At 36.3% G+C, this 13446-nt stretch overlaps 1 protein-coding gene across 10 annotated transcripts in view; it reads left to right on the top strand.

The window, feature by feature from the left end:
- PHF20L1 (PHD finger protein 20 like 1) overlaps positions 1-13446 on the top strand; it is a 52630-nt gene that overhangs the window by 21890 nt on the left and 17294 nt on the right. For all 10 annotated transcript variants that reach the window (XM_068180754.1, XM_068180714.1, XM_068180774.1 and 7 more), the window contains 4 exons: positions 851-933; positions 4657-4909; positions 6927-7112; positions 7318-7524. In XM_068180754.1, coding sequence (XP_068036855.1) covers positions 851-933; positions 4657-4909; positions 6927-7112; positions 7318-7524 — 729 coding nt within the window. The remainder of the gene's footprint in view (positions 1-850; positions 934-4656; positions 4910-6926; positions 7113-7317; positions 7525-13446) is intronic.

Genomic DNA, 13446 nt, shown 5'->3' with positions numbered 1-13446 from the left:
TGAATTTGTCAAGTTAATGTGGAGGACTTGAACTCCTCATTCCTAGTATTGACATTCCCAGAGATTATATTAGAAATTTTTATTCAGATTCGTTTTTTAGGTTTTATCAGTTGTGTGTTTTCTTAATGGTGTTGAACTTCTGTCTCTGCACTGTTAGACAGTTAAAGGTATTGTCTGAGTCACAACTGATGCTATTACCATATTTTGCTGACAGATTTCTTGTATTTATATTCCCCTTGTCTTTACAGATTTTTTGTGATATTTTACATAACTTGGTGAATGAATTTACATATTCTAATATATTATTTGCTCCCAATATGGTCATCTTATGGAGGTAATTTGGGAGCTCCACTGCTGAGAATGTTTGTTAGGAAATTAAATCCCTTTTTGTATTATGTCAAAGAAAGGTTTGCATGTGTTATAATTAAGAAGTAGTAATACAAATTCTGATGTGAATTTCTCAAAGACTGGAAAGGGAAGAGAGAAAAGTTTGGTAAATAATTCTGATTTCAAAATTTACTTATGTGTCATACATTTGGGTTTAAAGCTCAAGCGCTTGGGCTTTGGAAGAATGGCAAGGCTTTATTTTAGAATTGATAATTTGATTTTCTTCTTGTCAGTAAATATGCCAAAGAAATGCTTCCTATGTAAGCATGCCGTTGTTGGAATGTCCTTTAACTTTTTGCTTTTTCTAATTTAAAGTGTTCAGCTTTGTGTAGAGCCATTTCAGAAAGGTTCAGTTGTAGATTTGTGCAGTTCATATATCTAGTCTCAATATTTTACATCTTTCTCTATGAATTATTGTTGCAAGGTGCTTCTAACTAAAAATATCTGCAACTTTTCTCCTAAGGTTTATTGGCATCCAAAGCTGTTGTTGCAGATGGTGCTGAAAAAAAGGAAGGCAACAAAGAAACAGCTCCAGTCCTGGAGCAGGTATGAAATGGTAGAGTTTGATTCTTTTGCAAAGTTCCCACTGGAGTGTGCCATGGAGATGTAGTACCTACAACATTAAAATTTTCCCCTTCAGATATAACAGGGAACTGAAAATTTATCTATCTTATGTTTACATTTCTGGCAGAGCCAGAAGTATGGAATTTGTCTCTAAACACAGTGTTGACTTGAATTTCAATAATGAGCTTTTGTGTTAGAAAACTTAACAGAAAACAAAATAAAGTCTCCGTGCAACAAATATGAGGAGACCAGTGTCCCGAGGTCCAGTTTTATAGCTGGAATGACAACTGGCTTAGAAACAGGCCCTTACACAAATTTGATTTGTGTTTGAAACAGGGTTTTTGACATCACTTAGAACTTCTTTTGAAAGAAGTTTCTTTTCTATTGTAAGAATTTGGTGTTGTAGGCTTGTATGTGTTTTATGAACTGCTCAATGAGCCATACATTTTGCAAGAGTGTGTATTTTAATAAATACAAAAAAGAAACTTTTAAATAATGTTAAGGGTCTGATTTTTAAACCTGCATATTGGCAGGATCTGGAGGCTGCCATTTTGTCTTTGGCTTATTGCACTGTGTTCAGGCATTGCTTGACTCCGAGTTGTGCATTATCTTGCATTTTAAAAGGGCTGAATGCCTAAGCATGGTAAAGCAAGCTAAGGATGAACAGTAGTCTTGATTCAGGACATCTTTGTTTTCCAATTATTTAAATCAGAGCCTTAATGTATCTTTAATACAGCTTTTTTGTATGCATTTTCATTCTTTAACAGCAGCATTTGAACAAAGTAGCCTTGCTGCCTGCAATTCTTTAACAAGCACTTCTGTTCCTTAGCCCCGGCACACTCTATGAACAGTCCCTACCCCAAACCTGATTTGATATTTTGGTTGTACTGGTTCTTTAGAGCTGATATATAATTGCATTGCTCTGGTTTTTCCATTGATGCTGCATTGGATGAGAGTCAATGGAACCTGATTTCCTGTTTTTGATGCTGTCACTGTCAGGGCTGGTGGAGCCACTGCAGTGCCAATGCATTGACCAATATTTTGCATAAAGGTTTACAGTGTACTGACATGACATTCCATTTCTCAAATTTTTGCATATTAAAGATGCTATGATTTTCTTGCTACTGTGTGTGATATTTTCAATGTGCAAAAAACTGTGAAATGGCTTACAGCATGTTGTTTTTGGGAGAATCATTACAATGTAAATCTTGCCATGCAGAATCCCATTGCCGTGAATGGGACTTTGTGGTTTACATAGACTGTGTATGCAACAGTATAAACTGCAGTGCATATTTACTATAACCTTTTTGTTATTTCTCAGACTTAGTAACTCGGCTGTTCCTGTTTTATTGATCAGATATAAAAAACAAGATGTCTCTGTCATTGTTTACATGCTAATGGTCTGGAAAACCTCATTTTTTGGAAATAATAATTAAGCGCTTTTAAAGAGGCATCTAAAATCCCAAATTGCCCTGTTCTTTTGTGTATAACTAAAACCAGAAACCTCACAAACATTTAAACAATTGACTGTGGGGAGGAAATTTTTTGAGCTTAAAGCTTTTTTCACTGAGTTCCTATGCAAATTGAAATTAAAATGGCCGAGTTATAAACCTCCCCAAAAGTTTTACCAATAGCGAAGCTGACATTCCTTAGAGGCTTTGTCTGCTAAAAAATTGAATGGATAAAATATCTTGTAGGTTTTTTAAATAATGTAATGCAGAATACAGTAGAAATATTCAGGCCAATAGCTGAAAACTGACTCTGTTGATGCCAGATTTTGTTTATATTTATACATTTTTAGTTTACAGTTGTCTTAAACCCAAAACCTCAGACGATTAGTTGCAGATACAGTAGTTTATTTAATTGTATTAGGGTTTGTCATGTTATATTTCCTTTTGACCAAGACCTGAGTAGATGGATAACATTAATTCATTAAGGTTTTTAATGTTAATTTGTCCTGTTAAGAGGTTAAGCACCTTATCAAAATCTTAATTTAATTTTTTTAATCTTGTTTAAATAACTTTGTAATTTGAAAGTAATGGATGCTGTAGTATGTCTTTCACATCTGTGAAGATGAACAATAAAATTGTTTATTTACAAGTTACGACTCTAATTAATTTCTGGTAATACCTCTCATAACCAGCATAGGTATACTCTACAGTTCATGGAATATTTTATTTAAATGAATAAACTGCACTTAGTATGTGTGTAATGGAGTTATGCAAGGTAGAACTGATGTCTGCTGAATGGGACGCTTTGCACCGGATCTTTACGGGATACTCCCAGCAAGCTGTTCATGTAGCATTCAGGGGCACCCTTTTACAGACATAGAATGTGCACTTGTGGGGTTTTGTTTTCCTTTTTTTTTTTTTTTTTTTGTTTTCCTCCATTGGAACATGGAAAGTTCTAGTGGAAAATAAAACTGCAATTCATAACAAAACTCAATAATACCCTCAACTCACCAGAAATGTGATGTTTCTAGTTTGGATAAAGTGGTGCACACGTTCTAGAAATACCTCTCTGCTTTGTTAGCCATGGTTTTATTAGATGGTACTATGCTGTATGATGTAACTGGGATGAGAAGGGAGACAGGCCCAAGAAATTATATTCAGATATTGTAGTTTGCCCTTATTAGGCAAGTTGTAACACATGCACAGTTTTGGTAATGTAGGAAGAACTTCCAGTGAAAAATTTAAAGTGCTAATGTCTGTCAATGCATGCTAATGGTCTAAAAATAGTATTGTTTGTGTTAAGAAGGATGAAAATTGAGGAATTTGGAAAGATGCATTATATATTGACTTATTTTCCTTCAAAAACTGCTTTAACTCTTCATCTGCCAGCTTCCCCCTGACAGTTATCAATCTATTTAACCCTGTGGTGCTAGAAGTTGTGATTTCTTCATGTTTGCATAAACATATAATGTGGTGAAATCCAGACTCCCAGCACTGAAAGGGGTTGTGTGAGAGTGTGCTCAGTATTGGAAACTTCTTATTGTTTCAGACATTCCTTAAAGGAGCATTATCAACTTTTTCAGGTTCTCAAAAATACAAATTCCTTGTTAAATATAATTTTCCTGAGGAACTGCCTTTCCCCGCCCCGTCCCCGCCACCCCAGACGGGGAAATGACTGTGTAGGGAAAATCTTGGCAACTTTAGTTAGAGCTGCAATGCTTCTGAGGAAGGGTTGTTTGCTCATAGCAGTGCCAGAGTTCAAGGAGTGTCTAGACAACACTCCCAGTCATGATTCAGCAGCAGGGAGCCCTGGGAGGAGCAGGGAGGAGGACTTGAGGATCCTTCTGGGTCCCTTCCAGTGTGAGATGCTCTGTGATGGTGTTCTGGCTGGGAACAGATGCTCTCCAGCTTCTGCTTGGAGACTGCACTAACAGTGAAGATGAAAGAGAAAACTAAAAATACTTTATTGCATTTTTAAATAGGGAATAGAGGAAAAATGTTTTCAGTTTTCTTGCAGGTATTTCAAATAGTAAGAATTGAGTATTCTGAATACTGAAAAAAAATTGGTAGTGCTCCTTTAAAAAAAGCAAAATTTAATGTGATGCATTTAAAATTGTTTTCATTTGTACTTAAAATAATGTTGCTTTATTATGTGTTTGAGTACTAAAATAATTTTTTTAAAAATCAAAATAGAATAGAAGAACTACAACGAAGAAACTGAAATAAAAGTATCAATTTTTTATTATTTATTCAGGAGATTTCACCTAAACCACAAAGTCAGAAAAAAAATGAAGCTGATATTAGCAGTTCTGCCAACATTCAGAAACCTGCACTGTTATCCTCAACTTTGTCTTCAGGAAAGGCTCGCAGCAAGAAATGCAAACAAGAATCTGGAGATTCTTCTGGGTGTATAAAGCCCCCTAAATCACCACTTTCCCCAGAATTAATACAAGTCGAGGATTTGACGCTGGTCTCTCAGCTTCCTTCTTCTGTGATAAATAAAACTAGTGAGCACAGACATTTTAAAAAAAATACCGTAACTACTTCTAAGAGATATACAGAAATTTTCTTTGGTTGTAAATGGCTATTGCTTTTAAAAATGAACCTGCTTTAAATAAAATGTCCAAGTGGGAGAATTAGGGGTAGCTCACTATTTTAAAAGTCAAGTCACATAATAAGGCATTTGAATTACTCTACCAGAGATAATACATTTAAATAATATATTGATATTTATAGAGTCATGGCATTTAAGGGTTGGCTTTCCCTCTAGCTTAAATCTCCACACTAGCATTAACAGTGATGTAGGAAAAATCAAACCTCTCTTCTGAAAAGGGCCTGATTCATTAAAAAGAAAAGATGTACACCTTGGTGTGGACCTTTCCTTCTCTGAGAAACTTCACCTTCAGCAGGCTGCTGTTCTGTTAGCTGTGCCATTCATCACCTTATGTGATATTTCCTCCAAACACGGTGTGAAAGAGAAGATGGGTTCAAGATTTGTGGTGGAGAAATTTTAAAAGTTGTGTTTCCTTGTCCCAGAAAAATCCCATGGGTGTTCAGCTTCTTAACTTGTAACTGGTTTGCCAAGCATGAAAGTTTATCAGAAGAATAGGGAAAGCTTTATGCTGCATGCTTGAATATGCTTTTTTTTGCGAATATTAAGGTATTTATATGATTTTTTTTGAGATTACATTAGGTTTTTAGTGTTGCTTAGTGCCAGATTCTTTGCCTAAAGAATATTAAATGATGAGGCCAAAGGTTAAGATAAATGCAGGTTTCAGTAAGTCAAAAGCTACATTTTTTTTTCACTTTAGTGTAGTGATTGAGGATGGAAGACTCAGCCTGCATCATGTGTTCCCCATAACCTTGATTTTGTATTTTCACTTATGAGCTAAGTTTCTTTTTCATCTTTGCTCATAGATAACTTTAAATGAGTGGGAGAGGGAGGAGTGCAAATTCAGCCTTCTTTATTCAGGACACATTGGTAAAAATTGTATTTTGTCCCCACAAAATGTTAGCAGTCATCCATATTGTAATACGCCTTCCATCCCCACCCCTAGAGCAATGGTAAGTAGCTTTCCTGAAGCATGCTTTTATTTTGGATTAAGTTGGACTTCTCTGTAGCAATATTTTTTAAAACCAGCTAATTTAAAACTTGGTTACTTAGTAGTTCAGATCTTGTTAGTGTTGTCCTTAATCTTTGGCTTCCAACTTTTTTCTACCTCTAGTGGAAAGTTAGTTTTGCTGTGTCTTAATTTTTAAATCTGTATATCTGACTCTAAAAACTGCTTACAAAAAGGAGAGAACTGTGATTTACAGTGTAATAGTAACTTAAATGTTTTTTCTAAGGCAAAATTTTGTGGAACTGGGTAATACTGAGGAGAGTTAGGGGAATTTTTTTTTTGTTTTTAATGAATCAGGCCTATATTAACCTATATCAGTCCTCCTCCCCCATTTGTTTGGCTTTTTTTAGTATAAAGTTCTTGAGCCTTCTTACTGTGCCATGCATTGGCAGCGTGTGTTTGAATTTTTCAGTTGGGGTATTGATATCAGGTTATCAGAAGGCAGGAGGTGGGATATAAAAAAAACCACTGTTTTCGATTATTTTTTAAGTTGTATGTAGCACTATCCATGACTTTTTTAGCTCTTTAACTGTGATCATTTGTTCTGTTTATTGTTAAATCTTATTGCCCCCCTTCCATTATAAGTAACCTGCTGCCTGGGTTTTATGGGGAGGGTTGCTTACTGTAAATACACTGCTTGCCTAAAACAACCACCTTTACCACCGTGGGGAAGTAGGTGCCCCAGTAATATATAATAAGCAAAAACCAGAATCATGTCTTGAGCATAAATCTTTCTTTGCGCCTGGTAGTCACAGTTCTGTAATTACTTTTACCAGTTTTGCTGTGATTACCAGCTTTGCAAATAAGAGCTCTTAAAAGCACTCCCCATCTTTAGATCTCAAATGCTGCGGTAAGATGATGGTGTATCTCTCTGCTTCATGAACATTGAAAGATCTCTTTTTAGGTCCATCACAGCCAGTGAATTCCCCTAGATCCTACAAACATAGCCAACGGAGAAGAAGATCACAGCGTTTAGCCACTTGCTCCTTGCCTGATGATTCTGTAGAAAAAGTTTCTTCTCCCTCTTCAGTTACTGATGGAAAAGTGTTCTCCATCAGTGGTCAAAACCAACAGTCATCAAAATTGGAGGGTAATGTATCTTAATCTAATAAAGAACTGCCCAAGAAAAATTGAATCATAAAAGTTAGACCTTTCATGGTTTTCAGCTAATGGGATATTTTGAACTGCTGTAGCTAAAGCTGTTTGCTGTTCCTATGTTATGTAACACTGCAATCCAGACTGTTGATTGTTGGACCCATGTGTCTTTTTAATATGACATTTTTTCTTTTATGTAGTACCTGATGTTGCTCATGTGTCACTTGAGAAGCGTGGACCATGTCTCCCTCTTGATTTAAGCCGTAGTTCGGACGTTACAGCACCATTATCCGCAGAATCCTCTTTCCGTAATGAATATTCCAGTAAAGACAAGGAAGATATTCAGATGATTACATATCTTTCTTCCAAAGCAGTAACTGATGGAAGAGTAGCTACAGCAGCGTCAGGTAAAGAGATTCAGTATACAACCAGAGGGATTTATAGTTGTAGGGTTAAAATGTATATATATTCAATCCCACAGAAAGAGAAGATACTTTTTATTTTCTTTTCTGCACACTCAAATACCTGCCTCTCTTCTGGACTCCACTCATCTGCATATTCTTTGTCTTCACTGGCTTAGAGCTGCTTTGGCACTTCTAACATGCTTTAAGGAGAATCTGAAAGTGTGAAATGTAGTAAGCAGTATTTCAAAAATATTTTTGCTATTGCTAAAAGTTGTAAAAATAATTAACGAAGTGAAGTCTTTACTAACATACTAATTTGTGGCTTCAGCTTTAAAACAATGGTGTTCTCAAAGACAGTCAGCATTCCTCTGCTTTGAGTCCCTTTGCGGTGGAAATTCTGTCCTTTGCTTGCCACAAAATGTTACTTAAAAATATTTCTGAAAAATCCCCAAAAACTTTTAGGTAGGCTTGGTCACCCTCAGCACAAAGCCCAGTACTGCAGCTCTGGGCTGCCGCTCCCTTTGTAGCAGTTTACTGACTACCATGGTTTACATGAAACACTTGGATAGAGGTAACTAAGAGATTTAGGGAAGGATTTACACAGTGTTTGCAGACCCTAAAAGTGGAATGTTTTCATCCAGTGTATGCTAGGTGTTCATATAATTTTTTATAAGACTCATATGTGGGTATCATACCATTTTTAACTGGCTTCCAAGAACTATTTTAAAGCCCTTTTTTGTTTTGTTTTGTTTAATGAGAAAATTGTTCAGAAAAGTAAGAAGATGGGAAAAAAATTAGATTATTATATTATGCTCGGAAAGTTTTTGATAAATGTGATTGATGGTAAGGGAGGACAGCATGACCTTAAAAGGTAGAGTTATTACAGTTAAACTGTATCTTGGTCTATTAATCTGTGGAGCTCTTAAACTAATTTGTCAAAATAAGGGCTGTGGGTATCTCTAGTGAGCCACCACTTAAGCTTTTTAAAATATTAAACTGTTATTTAATTACTTGAGTGAAACCATGTGACAGTCTTCATTTGCCCTTGATACATGGCATAGCAGCAGAATTACAGATTCCTGGGAAAATTACTTCTATAAAAGTCTTTTTTATGTCATGTCTTTTGCCACTAAGAGAAGTGCTTTTGGGAGTTTTGTATTTGCCCACTCATTGAACAAGATTGTAAAAGAAATCAACAGCTCCCAACAGCCATCTGTTTCCTGTTTGGTAAAACTCACTTCACTTACTAGAAATTTAACTTCTGGCTTTTCTGATATATTTTCCGGCTCATTTTATGTATAGCTTGTAATGCTGGAAGTTGCCTGCTTCTGTCATAGGCCTGGCTCAGAGTGATCTGGTTCTAAACCCAGCACTCAAGAGTGGTTTGGCCACAAGTGAAGCAATAAAAGAATAAGTTTCATTTAGAGCCAGCTTTATATAATGACTCAGAATTATGTGACATGTCCACACAGTTTGTGTCAGGGAAAAATTCCATGATAAAATTGTCTGTTGTTACTGCTTGAGTCCATAGTGGGAAGCCGTAGGTGCTTGTAACCTCTACCAGAGGATAGAGTTTATACTGTATATAAATCTTAATGAGCCTTTTTTCATATCTATATAATTTTAAGAGTTATAAGTTCTAAAGGAACTGATTTGCCAGCTACATTTTTTGTCTTCTGGGTTTTTGCCTTCCAGGCTCATCTGTTTTGTTCCTAATTTTCATGTATTACAGTTTTCCATCATGCAATAAATGTAACTGTGTCTTGGGCTTTCATATTGACCTTTTGTCCAAATGTTAGAAGTTTTCAGTAGGTTGCAGCCTGTAGCCCAATGGCTTCTTGAGTATCACCTCTGTGGCCTGAAAGAATAAACCAAGCAGTTTGATATCTTTAATTCACAGATTTCATTGCAGATTTTGGAGCTATCTGCCTCTGTCAGTGGTATCACTAGGACTCTATAAGTAAAATTCATATGTGTTCTGGGTTCACCCCACTCTTAACTCTGGTGGAACATGTTTATCCTCAATCTTAAAAGAAAAATGTAAATTTAAAGTTCAGATTTGAAACCTCTGGAATTAGTCTACACTATTGAATAAATTTGTTGTGCTCTGCTTTAGAAGGCATTGTTTTGCCTTTGAAACAGCACAGGTTCTCAAGTCACATTCCTGAAGCACACATAATTACACCAAATTCTTGCATGCTTCAGGAAAATAAATAGGATCTACTCTATTTATCAGTACTTCATTATCTGTTTAAACAATAGCAAGCAAGTACATACAGGAGAGGTACCCAAAGCTTTCCTTTCTCATTCCTGTCAATTCTTGAAGTAATTGAGGAAAGTTAATTTGCATTATGCAGAAATATCTGCCTAAGTGCAGTTTAATACTGCATTGTTTAAATGTATGTATTGTGACCCTGTCCATTACAAATTGAGAACTTGGTGTAAAATCCAAACTTTTATAGATGTGTTTTCTTGATCTGAAAGAACTATTATAAATCTGCATCTGTTTATGGTATTTCTGCTGCTAAGATTTTAACACGGTCTGGACATATTTGGAGTTCTAGATTTTGACATCACTACAGATTCTGTTAAGTGCACTTAAGTGAGACCTGCTGTCTTTGTAATCATTGAAGTAGGTAACTGTGAATGGTTTCAGAGATACCTCACAATGGTATTTAGCATGAGCAGCCTGGTCTGATCCCTGACCCTTCTGTAACAGAGCTGAGCTGGTTTAAGCCCAGAGATGCAATTTGTGATGTTGCACATTGTGGCTTCTGATGGAGGCTATCAGTTGAGTCAATTGAAAAAAAATAATTTGGTGTTGTTAAAAACAATGCATTTTTAGTGACTTTATTCAGAAGGTACTGACAAGGTGTTTTCAGAGGAGAGCAACTAGGTGCACTGAAGTGCAGATGCATAAATGGCAACTCATAGTATTAGCAGATAGATTTCAAAATCATTGCTCTAAATTAACACCTTAACATTTTGTAGAGGCAAAAGAAAAGCTCTGTTCAATCCAAAGGCTCCATGGAAGTGCTGTGCACTTTGGTAGACACCTGTACACTACCCATTATTGAACAGAGGTACTGCTTTGCTAAACTACTGCGAGGTCCTACTTGTGATCACCTGATACTGCACACGCATAACTAAGAATCTTTGCTTTCATTTGCCAAATTGCTTAAAATGCAGATAACTGACATTTGATCAGTTTAGCATTTCAAAGATTTTAAATCCACAGTCAATCTGAATACTTGCAAAGTGCAGTAGTTTTGCCATTCTGAATATATGAAGTTCAGGTCTTTCTGTAGTTGTGCTTCTCTTTAAATTTGTGATCTTTTCTCTTGGCTTCTGTAACCCTGCACCATTTTTATGTTACTTTAACTGTTATATATTGAGCAAACACAATTTCAGCAAGCAATCTGGGTTTTGAAGTTTAAGTAAAAGGAAAATATTGTTACACTTCCTAATCTAACAATATATTTGTAATGCTGATATAACAATATTATTACTAGCTGTTATTTTCTATTCTAACACCAATAGATGATTTTGCTGGTAGGGTAACATTCGGTTAACTGTACAGGAGAAATTTGCATTTAAGACTAAAAGAAAAAAAACATTGCATACTTTTACATTATTTCCTTGGTAACCGTTTACTGCAGCAGGAACAAGAAACAGCTGATGTACAAAATTTTTGGAAAATGAGATTGGTCACTTTTTAAAAACTTGCCAGTGTTTCTGGTTTACCTTGCTTTTAAGAGGGATGAACTATTGTTCGTCTTGTTACTTTCTAATGTTACTTTGGGGCTGTTTGTTTTACCTCCACCATCTATTAACAGTCAAATTTACTCCTTAATTTGAATGTCTGCCATTCTAATCTCTGCCCTGAAGTTCCCAGTTTGAGTTGGTCATGAGGCAAGCAAGAACCTTTTTATTGGCTTATTCTTCCTAAAAACATAATTTTTGGCAGGGTCCAGTGTTAATCTGTGATACACAATTGAAAGTCTGTTTAGATATAAAATTGATCCTTTGCACTGGGAATTCAAAGCACTAAATTAAACATGACCAGCATGATTGATATTTCTATTGCAATATGATTTGTTTATTAATGCAGATAATGATATTTATGAGATTATTTTAAACATGGAAAGCCATGAAATAGAATATCAGTCAATAAATAAGTTGCTTCAGATTGCTACAATTCATTTGGGCTTGATGAATTGCAGTAAGCAGTACCACTGCAAGCCCAGTTGTGCTGTTGTGGCACAACATCCTGTCCTGTGCCTGTACTTGCATAAGGGGGCTTGTGTCGCTTCTCTCTGCCATAACAGGAGAAGTAGCACTGGAAGCATGTTATAAACTGGACTGGGAATGCTGTGGTTTGCATTTCATTTTAATCTGAAATTAGTCTTCTAGTGATAAAATTGATCTTGGAATGGTGACAAAATCAGTAGTTTACCCAGTCTAATGTCTGGTCGTCTTTGTGCCGAGTGTTAACTGCAGACCTCCCACGCTCACTGTGTGGGAGGTGGCTGGCTAGACCCTTTAACAGGAATAAAATTGCAATTAAAAGTAGCAGTTAAAAAAAAAAAGGTAGTATTTCCATAAAGGAACTAATATTTCCTGGTTGTATTTGTTATTTGCCCTTCTGACAGACCACCTTGTCTAATTTTGTGGTTATGTGTAAGGCATAGTGATTGAATAGCTTAAAAGCAGACTTTGCAAGCTTTGACACTTTATGTAGGATTTGAGAATTTAAGATTCTTTATCTAAAATGATTTTCAATGAAGAAAAGTAAAAGCCAAGAATAACATTGCAATGTATACAGGCATAATAGCAGTTTCTATTTTCAAGTTACTATAGAAAGGCAGTTTGGGGACTTCTGACAGCAAGAGGCGTATTTGCTTGACTGGAGAGATTTCTGCCCAATATAAGTGTTCCCTCAAGCAGTTACTAATCACTTTGTCAGATGTACTTGTGTTGAAAATTAATGAGATACCGAAATTTGTTGTGTTGTGGCTGTTGGTATTAAATCATATTTGGATGTCAGGTCAGGATTTCTTCTCAATAATAAAGTTTAAATACTAATTCATCTAATGTTGAGACTGAATTTCTCTTGAGATTGTTTGGATGGAGGGCTCTCACATCTTTTCATCAAAAATGGCAGTGACCTAAATGAATTACGTGCATTTGGGTGATCCTTTTGCACTCCTTTTAGAAATGAGACAAGACGTTGATAGCATGATGATGTGGGAAAGTGTCACTTTTTTCTTTTACTAATGTGCTAAAATATACTTATTGCTCTACAGATGGCAGAGCAGTTCAGTCCTGTAACAGAGACAAGTGGTAATTAGGAAACCTAAGAAAGGAATAATTTGGATAATGTTTTGTGTCAATGAGAAGTATTCCAGGAAGCTAAATGCACTTGAAATACAGACATAGGCAAGAGCCTGAATCAGTCTTAAAAGGATTATGGTCTTAGGTGAGGTGGTTGATTTGAGGCAGTGGAAAGACTCGGGTAGCCCCAGGTGTGGCTGTGCAGCTTGTGCTGTGTGGCAGGAGCCAGCACACAGAGCTAAGCAGCTGCTGCTGCCTGAGTTGCACAGTACAGGGCTGTCCTACAGCTGGGGACACCTGGTGTTTAAAAGTGCTGTGTGGTGTGAGAGGTGATGCACCACTTTCTGTTGTTCTTGCTGGTCCTTCAGCTTCCCAACTAGTGGCATTTTGGTTGTGTTCCCAGGAAGGCCCAGCAGTGGGAGTAGGTGTTGTGTGAGCTGAGTTCTATCCCAGTAGAATTGGGTTGGTCTGTCCCTGTTGGGAAGGCTTGGTGGGTTCTTGCCTTTTCCCCAGAATCTTTTTACTACTGATGAATTTACTAAATTATCTTAATGCAACTTATTTAATGCATTCCAGATCAGCTCCATATTC

This window comes from Anomalospiza imberbis, chromosome 1 (genome assembly GCF_031753505.1).
Source record: "Anomalospiza imberbis isolate Cuckoo-Finch-1a 21T00152 chromosome 1, ASM3175350v1, whole genome shotgun sequence".
NCBI classification, from domain to species: domain Eukaryota; kingdom Metazoa; phylum Chordata; class Aves; order Passeriformes; family Viduidae; genus Anomalospiza; species Anomalospiza imberbis.
The sequence above is the reverse complement of the archived record's forward strand: the minus strand, read 5'-3'. Positions and strand labels throughout refer to the sequence as shown.